The 15,717-nt window shown below is 47.7% G+C and overlaps 1 protein-coding gene across 3 annotated transcripts in view; it reads right to left on the bottom strand.

Moving 5' to 3' along the window:
- Positions 1–15,717, bottom strand: part of LOC123762748 (NBAS subunit of NRZ tethering complex-like) — a 504,795-nt gene that overhangs the window by 35,722 nt on the left and 453,356 nt on the right. For 2 of the 3 annotated variants that reach the window (XM_069332294.1, XM_045749508.2), the window contains 3 exons: positions 14,581–14,721; positions 14,030–14,224; positions 3,132–3,323 (listed from right to left, as the gene is read on the bottom strand). In XM_069332294.1, coding sequence (XP_069188395.1) covers positions 3,132–3,323; positions 14,030–14,224; positions 14,581–14,721 — 528 coding nt within the window. The remainder of the gene's footprint in view (positions 1–3,131; positions 3,324–14,029; positions 14,225–14,580; positions 14,722–15,717) is intronic. The other variant, XM_069332295.1, reaches the window with a different exon arrangement.

Below are 15,717 nucleotides of genomic sequence, written 5' to 3'. Positions count from 1 at the left end.
TCCCCAAACATACCTGCCATACAAAGATGCAAGAAACAACTACACGACAGTAAGGAAAGAGGTAGAAAGGAACTTTGAAAACGGTATAGCAGACAAGTAAATCAGATCCAGGCTTGTTCTATAAATTCATTAAAAGCAAGCTGCTGGTAAAGGATAATATTCAGAGGTTGAAAATGGAAGACAGATTCACAGAAAATGAAAAGGAAATGAGTGAATCATTAAACAAAAAGTTCCAAAGTGTGTTTGTACAAAATGAAATCTTCAGGGAACCTGACACATTAAGAATTCCAAAGAACAACATAGAGCATAGATGTGTCTAGAGACCAAGTGAAAATATGCTCTTGAAGCTAAGTAAGAACAAAGCAATTGGCCCAGATGGAGTTTCACCATGGGTTCTGAGAGAATGTGCATCTGAGCTCAGCATTCTGAGCTCGGAATGCACTTCACCTGATTTTTCAGACATCCCTGTGTACAAGCGTTGTAGCAGATGTGTGGAAACAGGCTAACATAGTTCCAATCTACAAAAATGGCAGTAGGGAAGACCCCCTCAATTATAGACCTGTATCATTGACAAGCGTAATAGTCAAAATATTGGAAAAAAAAAATAAGTAAAACTAAATGGTGGAACACCTGGAGAGAAACGAAATAATATCAGACAGACAGTATGGTTTTCAATCCGGATGATCCTGTGTATTGAATTAACTCAGGTTTCTATGATCAAGCCACAGAGATTTTACAGGAAAGAGATGGTTGGGTTGACTGCATCTATCTGGACCTAAAAAAGGCTTTCGACACAGTTCCACATAAGAGGTTGTTCTGGAAACTGGAACATATTGGAGGGGTGACAGGTAAGCTTCTAAAATGAATGTAAAATTTTCTGACAGAAAAATGAGGGCAGTAATCAGGAACAATGTATCTGACTGGAGAAATGTCACAAGCGGAGTACCACAGGGTTCAGTTCTTGAACCGGTAATGTTCATTGTCTACATAAACGATCTACCAGATGGCATACAGAATTATATGAACATGTTTGCTGATGATGCTAAGATAATAGGAAGGATAAGTAACTCAGATTATTGTCATGCCCTTCAAGAAGACCTGGACAAAATAAGTATATGGAGCACCACTTGGCAAATGAGATTTAATGTTAATAAATGCCATGTTATGGAATGTCGAATAGGAGAACAGACCCCACACAACCTATATATTATGTGAGAAATCTTTAAAGAATTCTAATAAAGAAAAAGATCTAGGGGTGGGTCTAGATAGAAAACTATCACCTGAGGACCACATAAAGAACGTTGTGCGAGGAGCCTATGCCACGCTTTCTAACCTCAGAATTGCTTTTAAATACATGGATGGCGAAATACTAAAGAAATTGTTTACGACTTTTGTTAGGCCAAAGCTAGAATATGCAGCGGTTGTGTGGTGCCCATATCTTAAGAAGCACATCATCAAACTGGAAAAAGTACAAAGACATGCTACTAAGTGGCTCCCAGAACTGAAGGACAAGAGCTACGAGGAGAGGTTAGAGGCATTAAATATGCCAAAACTAGAAGACAGAAGAAAAAGAGGTGATATGATCACTGCATACAAAATAGTAACAGGAATTGGTAAAATCGTTATAAGAGTGCTGGGTAGACGGGACACCACGAGCGTAGGTCTCATCCTGTAACTACACTTAGGTAATTACATTTAGGTAATTACTAATATACCAGCCGCTGTGCACTAATACACCAGCCGCTGTGCACTAATACACCAGCCGCTGTGCACTAATACACCAGCCGCTGTGCACTAATACACCAGCCGCTGTGCACTAATACACCAGCCGCTGTGCACTAATACACCAGTCGCTGTGCTCTAATACACCAGCAGCTGTGCACTAATACACCAGCCGCTGTGCACTAATACACCAGCCGCTGTGCACTAATACACCAGCAGCTGTGCACTAATACACCAGCAGCTGTGCACTAATACTCCAGCAGCTGTGCACTAATACACCAGCCGCTGTGCACTAATACACCAGCAGCTGTGCACTAATACACCAGCCACTGTGCACTAATACACCAGCAGCTGTGCACTAATACTCCAGCAGCTGTGCACTAATACACCAGCCGCTGTGCACTAATACACCAGCCGCTGTGCACTAATACACCAGCAGCTGTGCACTAATACACCAGCAGCTGTGCACTAATACTCCAGCAGCTGTGCACTAATACACCAGCCGCTGTGCACTAATACACCAGCCGCTGTGCACTAATACACCAGCCGCTGTGCTCTAATACACCAGCAGCTGTGCACTAATACACCAGCAGCTGTGCACTAATACACCAGCAGCTGTGCACTAATACTCCAGCAGCTGTGCACTAATACACCAGCCGCTGTGCTCTAATACTCCAGCAGCTGTGCACTAATACACCAGCCGCTGTGCACTAATACACCAGCCGCTGTGCTCTAATACACCAGCCGCTGTGCACTAATACACCAGCAGCTGTGCACTAATACACCAGCCGCTGTGCACTAATACACCAGCCGCTGTGCACTAATACACCAGCCGCTGTGCACTAATACACCAGCAGCTGTGCACTAATACACCAGCAGCTGTGCACTAATACTCCAGCAGCTGTGCACTAATACACCAGCCGCTGTGCACTAATACACCAGCCGCTGTGCTCTAATACACCAGCAGCTGTGCACTAATACACCAGCAGCTGTGCACTAATACACCAGCAGCTGTGCACTAATACACCAGCAGCTGTGCACTAATACACCAGCAGCTGTGCACTAATACACCAGCAGCTGTGCACTAATACACCAGCCGCTGTGCACTAATACACCAGCAGCTGTGCACTAATACACCAGCAGCTGTGCACTAATACACCAGCAGCTGTGCAATAATACACCAGCAGCTGTGCAATAATACACCAGCAGCTGTGCACTAATACACCAGCAGCTGTGCATTAATACTCCAGCAGCTGTGCACTAACACACCAGCAGCTGTGCAATAATACACCAGCAGCTGTGCACTAACACACCAGCAGCTGTGCACTAATACACCAGCAGCTGTGCACTAATACTCCACAGTGGTTGATGCTTCACACACATGCTTTAATTACATGCTGTTATCTCACCTTTTCTGTTATAGTTAAGACGTCTACTTTCGTAGTAAGAAGCACTGAAGGATCATTACATAAGCTGCGTATTTCATCAAGAACTTCCTCCTCTGTCAGTAGGTCTCTCCCTTCCTCCAGGTAGTTATGTACTTGAAGGAGAACATGATCAAAAATGCTCAGGTGGTTACAATCCTTTACTGTTACATTCACCTGAGGAAATACAAAATTAATGCCATTAATATTTCACTCTCACAATAATTTAAGTACTGTATTTCAAATGATAATGAGCCACTGAGCAGAAATATACAACATTTTTGCAATGAATTTAAAGACACTGTATTTGAAAACCTGTTTTGAAAGGCATCTCCCGCAGTGCTCTCCATCATTTATGGTAAAGTATTTAGTATGCTTGACACTCAGTTAAAGAAAATGCATTTCGTTTAGGTGGGCTGAAATAATTTGGCTTTACATACAGTAATTCTAAAACTTGCTGTATGTGACTGAACAGAAAAGCATATTTATGAATCAAGACTGCCCTTTAATAATTAACAATACTCAAAAGTCTTAGGGAATGCAGTAACCCCAACACCTATCAATGTTCTTACAAACACCCTGCTGGTGAGCGGGCAGCTGCACCCGCCAGTTCGTAAAATAATGAAAACCGCCGACCGGAGGAAGGAAGGAAGGGAGGGTGCCAGGGAGACTCCAGGGCTTGCTCAGAAAATGGAGTTTCCATTACATTCAAAGCTGGTTTTCTGTGGGAAGTTCTGTCAGCTCCCTAAAACTATCTACCCCACAGAGAAGGTAAAACAGACTTACCCCAGAGGCAGCAGCATCGCATGTCTCGAGACTAATTAGTGACAACAGGCCAGGACAAACATCCCAAAGCAGCACAAGGCCACAGAGGGACCAAAACATTGACAAGATAACGGGCAGCCAGGACCCTGTTCGATTTCCAAAATCCTCATGCCAAAATGTCAACCCAAGACATTCCCAAATACAGCAGCGAGAGCAGCATATTTCCTTACATCATGGGCACCATGGTAGACCGCAGACTGGCTAGACTTGATAACCCTGCGGACAGCCTGAAACACACGAGCTCTGGAACAAGGAACCAGGCAAACCTGATCCACCCAGAGTGTATCTACTGTCACCAAACCATTGGTCCTGCAAGTAATGACATACAGCTGCAACCGTACACAAAACATGATGCACCCCTGGCCGAACCAACCAACCAACCATCAACAACCCATGGACCCTTCCGGAAGCCCGCTTTTTTCATTCTTCGCCAGAAAAGGAGACGGCTGCAAATGAACAAAAAGACCCCCCGGGACCAAATGAGCAGAACCCTCTGTACCAGAGAAGAGCATGAAGCTCCTCAATGTCATCCCCAGAGGCTAAAGCTAACAAAAGCAAAGATTTCATAAAACAATCATGGACCTATGGGGCCACCACAAACTGAGGAGAGGAGAGAAATGAAAGCACCCGGTCCAAAGACCACAAAGGCTCAGGTGATGTATGAGCAGGCCGGAGGTGAAAAAATGCACGAGAACTTACGGAACGGAGCAGGAGTGACATCCACCCTGAATGCAAGCTGGAGCGGCTCTGCCAATACTGCACAATAAGAAGCAGCAGTATCTTGAAAAAAAGTCCAGGAAAAGTCAAGAAAGAAAGGACAAAACAACTGGAACAGACACTGATGAGACCCTATGAAAAAAAAGGAAATGGAAGATAGACTGCAATGAGCCTTCATACTGTCCTGAGAGGAAGACCGCAGAAGGGACAGTATCAAAGAAACCACCTGGTCCCCATGTAAATTGTGATACACCAGCGTCAAAAAGACCAGACGCGAAGAGCGGAAGAGTACCTGGTTGATACCTAGTTGATGGGGTTCTGGGAGTTCTTCTACTCCCCAAGTCCGGCCCGAAGCCAGGCTTGACTTGTGAGAGTTTGGTTCACCAGGATGTTGCTTGGAGTGGCCCGCAGGCCCACATACCCACCACAGCCCGGTTGGTCTGGAACATCTTTAAGAAAACAGTCTAGTTTTCTCTTGAAGATGTCCACGGTTGTTCCGGCAATATTTCTGATGCTCGCTGGGAGGACGTTGAACAGCCGCGGACCTCTGATGTTTATACAGTGTTCTCTAATTGTGCCTATGGCACCTCTGCTCTTCACTGGTTCTATTCTGTATTTTCTTCCATATCGTTCACTCCAGTACGTTGTTACTTTACTGTGGAGATTAGGGACCTGGCCTTCCAGTATTTTCCATGTGTATATTATTTGGTATCTCTCTCTTTGTCTCCTTTCTAGTAAGAACATTTGGAGAGCTTTGAGACGATCCCAATAATTTAGGTGCTTTATCGCGTCTATGCGTGCCATATATGTTCTCTGTATTCCCTCAATTTCAGCAATCTCTCCTTCTCTGAAGGGGGGAAGTGAATACTGAGCAGTACTCGAGACGGGACAACACAAGTGACTTGAAGAGTACAACCATCATGATGGGATCTCTGGATTTGAAAGTTCTCGTAATCCATCCTATCATTTTTCTGGCTGACTGCAATATTTGCTTGGTTATGCTCCCTAAATGTTAGATCATCAGGACATCATTATTCCCAAATCCTTGACATGCTGTTTACCTATTATGAGCAGATTCGATTGTGTTTTGTATGCTGTATTATGGTTCAGGTCCTCATTTGTACCCACCGGTGGGGGATACAGGAACCCCCCACCTCAACCAATCCTGCCAAAAAGTGTTCACCCCAATGGCCTCTCAGTCTGGGAACAGCGCCACATATAATGGGAGACATCAGGACCACGCCAACACGAAAAGGTCCATCTCCGGCACTCGAACATCAGGCAGAGCCAACAGAAGGATTCGGCGTCGACCGTCCAGTCCATGGACAGAGGAATGAACCATGACAGGCCATCCACCAGGACATTAGGCATTCCCTGGATGTGAACTGCATGGAGAGCTAAACCCTGAGAATTTAGCAGATGAGTCACCCGAAGTGACCAGCCCTAAAGAGCTAAGGACCGAAGAGAACCTCAATGGTTCAGACAATGAACCACTGGAGTGCAGTCCGAATGGAGCCTGATCACTTGAGCCCCGAGCGACCCAAACCCTCTGCGGCGAAAGCTAAACTGCTGCAAACTCCTGCACTGTGCTGCGAGCCCGATAGAAGGACGGAGCCCGCTGCCCCTGACCAGTCTGGTCAGTCCTGGTCACAAAGCCCCAGCCGAGAGACAAGGGATCTGTGAACATATCGAGCGAGAAATCGGGGAAGTACCATGGCAATGAGCCCCGATAAATTTGAAGAGGAAGCCGGTGACGCAGCAACTAACGCAAGACCCATAGGGGTCGAACCCAGCAGTCACAAGAGAGGCGGAAGGGATGTTCCCTGAAGGAACCAGAACAGGTGCTGAAGCCAGCAACTGCGGAGTGACCCAGGACCCCCCCCCCCAGGAACAGCTCAAGGTGGAACCACAGCCTCAGCAATGTCGCAGGAAGGGGAGACACAGAAGCGATCAGAGAGTCTCACATGAGTCCCAGTCAGGTCTGAACCTGGGACGGAACCAGATGGGACGTATTTCAGTTTACTAGGAACCCGAACCTGGTGAGCTGGGAAAGAACCACATCCCTGGTGAGCAGACAAGCAGACCAACTGGGAGCCCACACCAACCAGTCGTCGAAGTAGCCCAGAACCCGAACCCCTAGCAGATGCAGGGGAGTCACCACAACCCAGATAAAGACTTGTGAAAACACAAGGTGTCAGATTCAAGCCAAAAGTAAGACTACGAATATGGTAAGCACTGGCATGACCCCTCTGTGGGGGCCAAGAATGGCCACTCAGGGGAACCAACAAATCTGAAAGAAGACGGTAACTAGATGAGGCCGCCTGCAGAAACTGACTCACAGCACTGTTCGCAAACAACAACAGACAAAAAGGTGATGAAAATCTAAGAGCCAACACCCAAGCGGATTCCAAGGAGAGAACAAGGATGGCTTGGTGAATCGCGAGGCGAGATTCAAAGAATTGAGACACCACCTCCCGGAGAATCGGCGCAAACAGATTCAACAGCATGACCGAAGCCAGCGCCGCAGATGAAAGAACACAGCGCCCCAGATGATGGCGCTTCGCGTGATCACATGCGAAGCGCCAGATTCAACCCGAACGAGACACAACGAAAGCGGTAACCTTGACGCCTCACAACAAAACCAAGCCAGTCCCCTGAACCCCGGATGAATCGGGACATGCCAATAAGAGTCCCGGAGGTCCAAGGACACCATCCAAGAACCCTGGCTCCAACAGAAGCCGAACCTGAGAAAGCGTAGTCATCCGAAAGGAGGGGCAATGAACCCAGGGGTTCATTGCCCCTCCTTTACAGGACAAGTCCAGAATGAACCTCAGGTCCGCACAGTACTGTTTCGGCACTGGAGATAGACGGAAAACCCATCTGAGGGACGTCGTCGTTTCGATGACGCCCAAGCAAACCCATTCCCAGATGACTCGACAGAGCGCAGGAGAAGCAGCCTGCCCCGCCAGCCCCAAACCCCCCAAAGGAGGAGGGGCCACTCAATGCCACCGAAGGCTGAAGGAAACGACCCGAAACGCCTACAAATCAGTGGGACCAGGCGTGAGCGGACAGCACAACCCTTCCCCCCCATCGCCCGTCAATCGGGCGAACCGCGAAAGGGCCGGCACCCCTTGCGTGACCCCGAACCTCGCAGAGGGCGAACACCGCGCCGACCAGCCGAAGGTGGGTCCGAAGGCGGAGCCAAGCCTGAACCTGGCACCAGTGGCCTACCATGACAAGAGGAGCCCCGAGCCCTGGCACGACTCCTCAAGGTAGGCCCCCCACCCCGAGACCTCCGGAGAACTAACAAGTCCGACATCGGACGGCAACTGGCCGAAGCAGGCTGAATATACTGTGCTATGGCAGCAGGAGCAAAAAGCAGAGAACAAAAGGGGGAAGATATCTTAAGAGCCAGGGCCCAGGCCGATTCCAGAGAGGAGGCAAGCACCGCCTGTCAACACATGAGCCGGGAAGCGCAAAACTGGGCAACCGCATCCCGCAAGATCGCCGCAAACAGCTTCAACTAGGCAGCCTGACACGCAAGCAGCCGAGCCCAAGGCACCAGACCCCAGAACAACCCCGAGTGCCCCCACATCCTCCCCAAGCCAGTCCGAAGACAACTCCAGGAGGGAAAAGAAGCGCAAGGTCGAAGCCAAGAGGCCCCTGGTGCACAAATCCTTGGCCACCTGCGCAGCCAAAAGGGAGGGAACCTGCACATGGAGCTGCAGAACGCCAACATCCCAGGGAAGGGCAGGAGCAAACAAGCACTTATTGAGGTGCTCAAGGTCACCCCCCCAGGAAAACCTGAACCGCAGTCGAAACCTCGTGCCACTCAAGCGTGCGGAAACGACAAAGAATGCCAAGCCTCCAAGGCAAAGATAGGACAGTCGCCAGCCAGGACGACTCCGGAACCTCGTAACGGACCCAGAAAGAGAACGAAGTCCCAAACCTGAAAGACGACGGATCCATCACTGAGGCGTAATCTGGGTCACGCAGGAGGTAAGCCGCTAGGGCTGCCCGAACCGCAGACGGTTGGATGTGGGAAGATGGAAACCTTCGGAAAGATGGAACCGCCGCACCCGAGGGGACACCGAACTGAACCTGGGAAGGGGGTAGACACCAAATCCAACTCGTACGCAGAGGGGAAAAGGAAAACCCCTCTCTTTGTAACAGTAAGCCCCGCTCTGAAGGCTGAAAAACCCAGGCGGGGTCCAATGGGACCCAAGGCCCCAAGTCAGCCCCTCCCCACCTTGAGGTAGCCCCGGGATCCTTCGTATATGGACCCAGGGCTGAGTGATCACCCAAAGCACCAGCCTCAAAAGAAAAGGCTGGTGCAGCCATAAAAGTCGGACGGAAGGGGGCCCACTGGTCAGACCCAGAGGCTTCGGCAGGGAGAGCAGACGCGAATGCCTCCATCGCCACACCGGAAGGGGCATCCCCGAAGACTGCCAGAGTCTCAAGACCATCTAAACCCTGGTCCGACTCGGAAACCCTCAGATGTTTCGGACCCGGAAGCAGAGGGGTGGGGGTAGGGAGTTAACAGACTGAACCACAGGAGGAGAAGGACGAGGGGACGTGGACGAAACCAAGGCTGAAGCGACCATCACCCACAAGTCCGGGTCCCTATAAGCAAAACGGGGCAGCCTCAGGGCATCCGGCGTAGCAACCAACCTAGCGCATTGCAACAACCTAAACCTAACATGCAACACTTGTGCTGCCTGTACCTGAATAATGTCATTACTAGACAGGGTAAACCGAGTCACCAGCAAGCAACAAAACTCTCATGACTCCGGGTTGAAGGTGTCACCAACCCAACAGGCAGTGTGATGGAGGCAAAAAACAATGAGAGTCACCCTGAGACAAGGGGACAGAGCAATCCTTGAACTCGCACAAAGCGAGGGGGGGACCCAGGGAACACATTCATCGGACTGGCGTGCCCCCGTGGGGTTTCCCAGGGTCCCAAGATGGAACTCATGCTCAGGGAAGCCCAGGCAGGGTATTGCTAACCGTCGCCCAATCTACCAAACGACACATTAAGAGCTGAAACCCCGGGATGTGTACACTCACAGGGACCTAGCAGGGGGGGGGGGGGATACCACCTGAAGAGAATGTAGTACCCAGACACCGCACTCAGGGGGGGAGCAATCAAGGCAAGCCCCCCCCCCCCACCCCCACCAGGCAAGAAAACAAAGAAAAAGAAAACCCTGCAAGAGGACAGCATACCCAAAAGAACAGAGCCGGCTGCTTTGAATGGTGAAAACGCCCCGTACCAGTTCAAACTGCCCCGTACCCTAGGAAAACAAGGGAGACAAAACACCCCAGCACACAAAGGGTGGTAGAAAATCGAGCAGTAAACGGCCTAGCAGAGGCAAAACCCAAGGAACATGTGGAAGGTGGCCCCAATCCCCAAGGGCAGTACTTACAGTGCACCTAAGGAAGGGAGCCCCTAGTCGCATACACCCCGAATACTGAAAAATCACTCCTGGCTTCCCCCTTCCCCTTCCCGTGGAGGGGGAAGCTGCACAGATGGTGGCGCGGAGACGTGTGATGTCATACCCATTTTCTCGTTTCTGTTCTATTTACTGGTTCAAGTTTAACTATTTACAAGTTCTATCTACTTGTTTGGCTTTTTGTAGCAATTTTCACCAGAATTGGAGGTTTGTTTTGGGATGCTTACCTTTCTGGTGCCTAACCTGGTCAATGGCAGACATTGAATGCTTCCAACCACACGGGGAGGGGGGGGGGGTTTTCTATAGGCCATGCTCCTCATACCTCTGTGAGGGGGCAGGGTTCTGGCTCGTGGTCCCCAGTAGGTGGACCTACCACCGGTGGTAGGGAGTGGACAGAACACTGGACACGTGATCCTGTAGTCCCGGGTTTGATCCCGGGCACCGGCGAGAAACAATGGACAGCTTCTTTCACCCTGATGCTCCTGTTACCTAGCAGTAAATAGATATGTGGGAGTTAGTCAGCTGTCACAGGCTACTTCCTGGGGGTGTAGGCCTGGTCGAAGACCAGGCTGCGGGGACACTATACTAAGCCTTGAAATCATGTCAAGATAACCTCAAGATCAAGGCCCACAAAACTCCATACACATGACTGATGCCAAAGTCTGACATTAGCATATCAGCCTGGATAGCTCCAGTGAGCCAACGGGGCTGCCCCCAGAAAGGCATGCAATTAAGGTGGTCAAAATCACTCCCCCCCCCTCCCCCTCCCCAAGTATACCTGCAGAACGGTAGCAGCCTCCCGCCAATCAAGCGTGCGGGTCTAACAAAACCCGTGCCCTACTTTCTGAGAAAAAGGGCAGTCTGCCAGCCAGGAAGACTACGGAAACTCATAACGCACCCAATAATCGGAAGACGAACCATACTAAAACGAGGACAGATCCATCATAGAGGCAAAATCCGGGTCTCGCAGGTAATTACTTAAGTAATTACCTAAGTGTAGTTACAGGATGAGAGCTACGCTCGTGGTGTCCCGTCTTCCCAAGGTGATAAGCCACAAGAGCCTCCAGAACCTCCTTAGGCGGGATGCGAGAGGCAGAAAACCTCCGGAAAGAGGGAGCCGAGGAACACAAGGGAACCCAGAGAGGAGCCGACCTTAAATCAAAATTGTACAGGGAAGAGGGGTAAGAAAACCCCTTCCCTGTAACAACAAACCCCATGATGTGGGCACCAAAACCCAAGCAGGATCAAAGGGGGGGGGGTCCAAACCACCCCGGGGTTGGCTCCCTGGGACCAGCCTCGGGAGAGAGCCGTCCTCCATGCCCTCCACCCCTGAAGGAAAGGAAAAGGCAGCAAAGAAGGTGGTCTGCTGGTAGGACCCAAAATCTTTGGCAGGAGGATCAGGCTCAAATGCATTCGTCTCCGTCTCGAATGCGGCAGCCCATGAAGCCGGCCGAATGTGGCAGCCCATGAAGCCGGCCAAGTCTCATCAACTAAATCCTGCCCGGCTCCAAAACCCTCAGACATCTGGGAGCCGACAATAGGGGGAGAAAGAGGAGGGAAAACCATGTCCACCGTGGAAGGACCTGAAGGTGCAGACTGAACCAAGGTCAAAGCGACCAACGCCCCCAGAACCAGGTCCATAAAACTAAAATGTGGCAGCCCCGGGGCATCTGAGCAGGCAATCAACCTAAAGCATTGTAACAAGCTATACCTAACATGTAACGCATATGCCGCCTGACCCCTAAGAACTTCAGAAGAAAAATGGGTAAACAGGAGTACGAGCGGGGCGCACATATCGCAAGACACCGAGTTGAAGGTGTCACCAACCCAACAGGCAGCATGAAGGAGGCGAAACAGGTGATCATCATCCTGAGACGGGCAACGAACAACCCTCAAACTCGCACAAGGCGAGATGGGACTCTGATGATGCTGCAAAGCCAGTTGAGCCCGAATGAGAATGTCAACAAAGAGAAAACTGGGCTAAAATTGAACCCCTGTGAAGTGTACATGCACGGGGGCCTAGAGAAGGGCCTCCAAAAATACCCTAGAAGGACTAATAGTCAAACCAGGCAGACCTCTTCCATGCAAGAAACAAAAATAAAAGACTCTGCAAAAGCACAACAACAACAACAACAACAGGAATAATAGGAAACACGGCCATCTTAGGTAGACGAGCTGCACAGCACCATGCGCCCCAACCAGCAACATCACTTCCTACACAGAGCCAAACAAGACCCCAACACCCCAGTTTGCCCCAAGGGTGGGGTAAATGCAAAGTAGCAGGAACCCTATGAAAGTGGAGTCTCAAAGGCCTTAGGGAAGAAAACCCTAGAACCCAAGAGTAGTACAGTAGTACACCAGGCAGCCGGCGCCGGGTGTTGGGGGGGGGGGGGAAGCTGTGCAGACAAGCAGCACGGTGGTGGTGGATGACGTTTGCTGGTTTGCTTGTTTCCTTGTTTTCTTTTTGGGAGTTCTATTTCTCTGTTCAGTCTTGGGTTGCAATTTCCTACCACGTGGTGTTTGTTTTGGAAAGCCTACCTTTCTGGGTGCCTAACCCCAGTCAATGGCAAACATGGAATATTCCCAAATACAATGGAGGTTTCCTTAGGCCATTGCTCCCTGCGCCTTTCTGAGGGGGGCCAGGTTCTGGCTCGTGGTCCCCGGTAGGCAGAACTCCATTGACTGTAGTCCCAGACTAATATAGCATATATCAGCCCAATAAGCTCCAGGGAGCCAAAGAAGCCCCCTGCAGAAAGAACTCGGTGACTCAGTGACAGGGAGCCAGTCGGCCGAGCGGACAGCACACTGGACTTGTGATCCTGTGGTCCCGGGTTCGATCCCAGGCGCTGGCGAGAAACATTGGGCAGAGTTTCTTTCACCCTATGCCCCTGTTACCTAGTAGTAAAATAAGTACCTGGGTGTTAGTCAGCTGTCACGGGCTGCTTCCTGGGGGTGGAGGCCTGGTCGAGGACCGAACCGCGGGGACTCTAAAAAGCCCTGAAATCATCTCAAGATAACCTCTAGATAACTAATGGAACCTAGTAGTTTGGCACTATATCAGCAGTGTAGCTTCACAAAGCCCCAAGAGGACTTTTCCCAGAAAATTAATCAGATCTGGTGTTCAACAGCTGTCCAAACTCCAGAAAGCAAAAGCAACTTTATATTAATAATAAAGTGCATACCTCATTCTAGCTTTGATAGACAAAGACAAAGATAGAGACTGAGACACTTATCTAGACTAACAAGCTCTCTTAATTAACCTTTAGGCAGAGATTATCATCTATTGACAATTCTTAGGATAATGCAGTTATCGTCTTATGACAATTTAAACAATTATTGTCTGGGTTTTACATGTATGATGCAAATATGGATATAATAGCTCTCTCTGAATGTAAATAAAGAAAAAGTGATAAAACAATAAGTAAAACATCCTAGGATAAAAGAGGAAGCGTGGGCAAAGTCAAGCACCAGTAGACAAGTGCCAGACGCAGCCTTGCACACCAACTCCACCCAGTGCAACGATAAATATTCACTTATTTTTGTGGTTTTCTTACCTTTTCCATACAAATTAATGATTCTATAATGAAAAATTATTGCTTGGATTATTTTTTTTTGTGAATAGGCGGGTATGAACATAGTTGCTGTCCAAGCATTAAATTTTTCACCAGTTATATCATAATAATCTTGATAAATTCTTTAGAGAATGAATGGTAAACAGTACTTCTGATCTCAAGAGTGAAAAAAGTTGAAGAAACATAACTATTTTGTTTTAATAGGTGTGGAAGGAGGAATTTTCAGTTACAAAATTCATTTGTTAGATTCTGATATCCATAGAAAAGAAAAACTGTTATGTTTACTGCTAAAACAAGCCGAGTGGAAAATAATACAAGCAACCTGTGTATCCTGGCCCTTCCAGTGAGAGACCAAGAGCCTGAGTGTGTCCATAATGACATCTTCAGGTGTGGTGGTGGAGCCCTCAGGATAAACACTCAACACTTCTTGCAGAACATCCAGGCTTGATCCCTCCATCAACACTGAACATGACAACTCTTTCAGCAAAGGTTCACTGCTGCCGGTCTGAGCAAACTACAAACAAAATAATGTGCAATGTTACATATTTAGAATTTCCATTCCATAATATCTTAGAACTTATTATTCCTTTTTTCATATTTGACATTTTTGTGGATAAAATTTATTAAGCTTGATATGGTGGTTCTTAATTATACAAGACAACATTTATCTCTGTGCGAGTTAAAATTAGATAATTTAGAACAAGGTTCAGCATATTTAAGAACACACAAGATTCATTCTCTTCTTGATAAAAAAAACTCCACTGCTAAGTACAGTATTTGGTGTAAGTGCAATATAACTAACATCCACAATCCTGAGCAGTGTCAACAAAAATACTTTATGATCTTTGACAATCTAGTAGAGGAACTTGCCTTATTGGCATAACTTCTGAGTCGTGGATCTTTGCTCCTTTGCAGCTTTTGGAATGTATTGGAACGCAAAAGCTCTAAATGAGTCCCCCAACGCTCTATTTCTGCTGAGGCTTCCTGCCAGCCTTTGCCGTCATCAGCTAACTGTCAAGCAAGAATCAAGGTTTTTGTAAGCAAACACATTTCTAACAGGTACACTTCTAACAGATAAGCAGGTGCATTTCTAACATTAGATTTTATTCTTTATATTGCATATTCTTGCAAGACTTTTGAAATACAGTAATGTGGCTCAAAAATAAAAATATTAAAAGGAAAGTTTTGATAGTTAAGTTAATAACATTATCAAGGATGGAAAGTAATACTGCTGAGATTGGGGAGAATATGCTATGGTGCTAGATTATGTGGTGTACAGTGAATATTGGAAGTGGTGATGAATGCTAATAGAAGTGAACTTAAATGAACTTGAGGGAGAGAGAGAAGACTGAGAAAGTGGGCAGGTACAGCAAGCAACTTTGAGACAAAATAGGGCATAGATGTGCACAACACACAAGTGGTGGCATGCATGTGAACAGGAAAGAGAGGGTTACAGAGACTGGAGGGACGTAGCAAGCAGAGTCCTGTGATGATCAGTCCTGAGCTCATTGTTGTATATATGTTCTTTAGTTTCTTCATAAAAGACATTAGAAACCCAGTTTGAAATTATCTCTTGTGAAAACCATACATTTTTTAATTATATTTAAAGTACTTGACATTTGTAGCCTCTCCACTCATTCTGAGAGTGACGGCTGCAATCATGCATACCATGGTTCACTATATTATGTTACTTTGTGGCCTTGCTCACTCTCGTATGTCATGACAGCCAAAGTTTTATCTGGTAACCTTTCCAAAACATAATATTCAAAAATAAAATCTCATGAACTGGGGTTCAAAAATTTAAACAAACTTGAAATGTTTGGACTAACAAAAACTCTACAGCTGAAGGCTCTGCAACCAATTGATCATGTTAAGTGAAACATCACTTGACATGTACAATTCTTCAGCAAAATATTCCATCAAAAGTCTCTTAGCAAGTGAAGGTAGCAAAAACTATTATTATTATTATTATATATTATTATTATTATTATTATATATTATATTATA

The sequence above is a fragment of the Procambarus clarkii genome, chromosome 27 (assembly GCF_040958095.1).
Source record: "Procambarus clarkii isolate CNS0578487 chromosome 27, FALCON_Pclarkii_2.0, whole genome shotgun sequence".
Lineage (NCBI taxonomy): Eukaryota > Metazoa > Arthropoda > Malacostraca > Decapoda > Cambaridae > Procambarus > Procambarus clarkii.
This window is presented reverse-complemented; position numbering and strand designations above follow the sequence as displayed.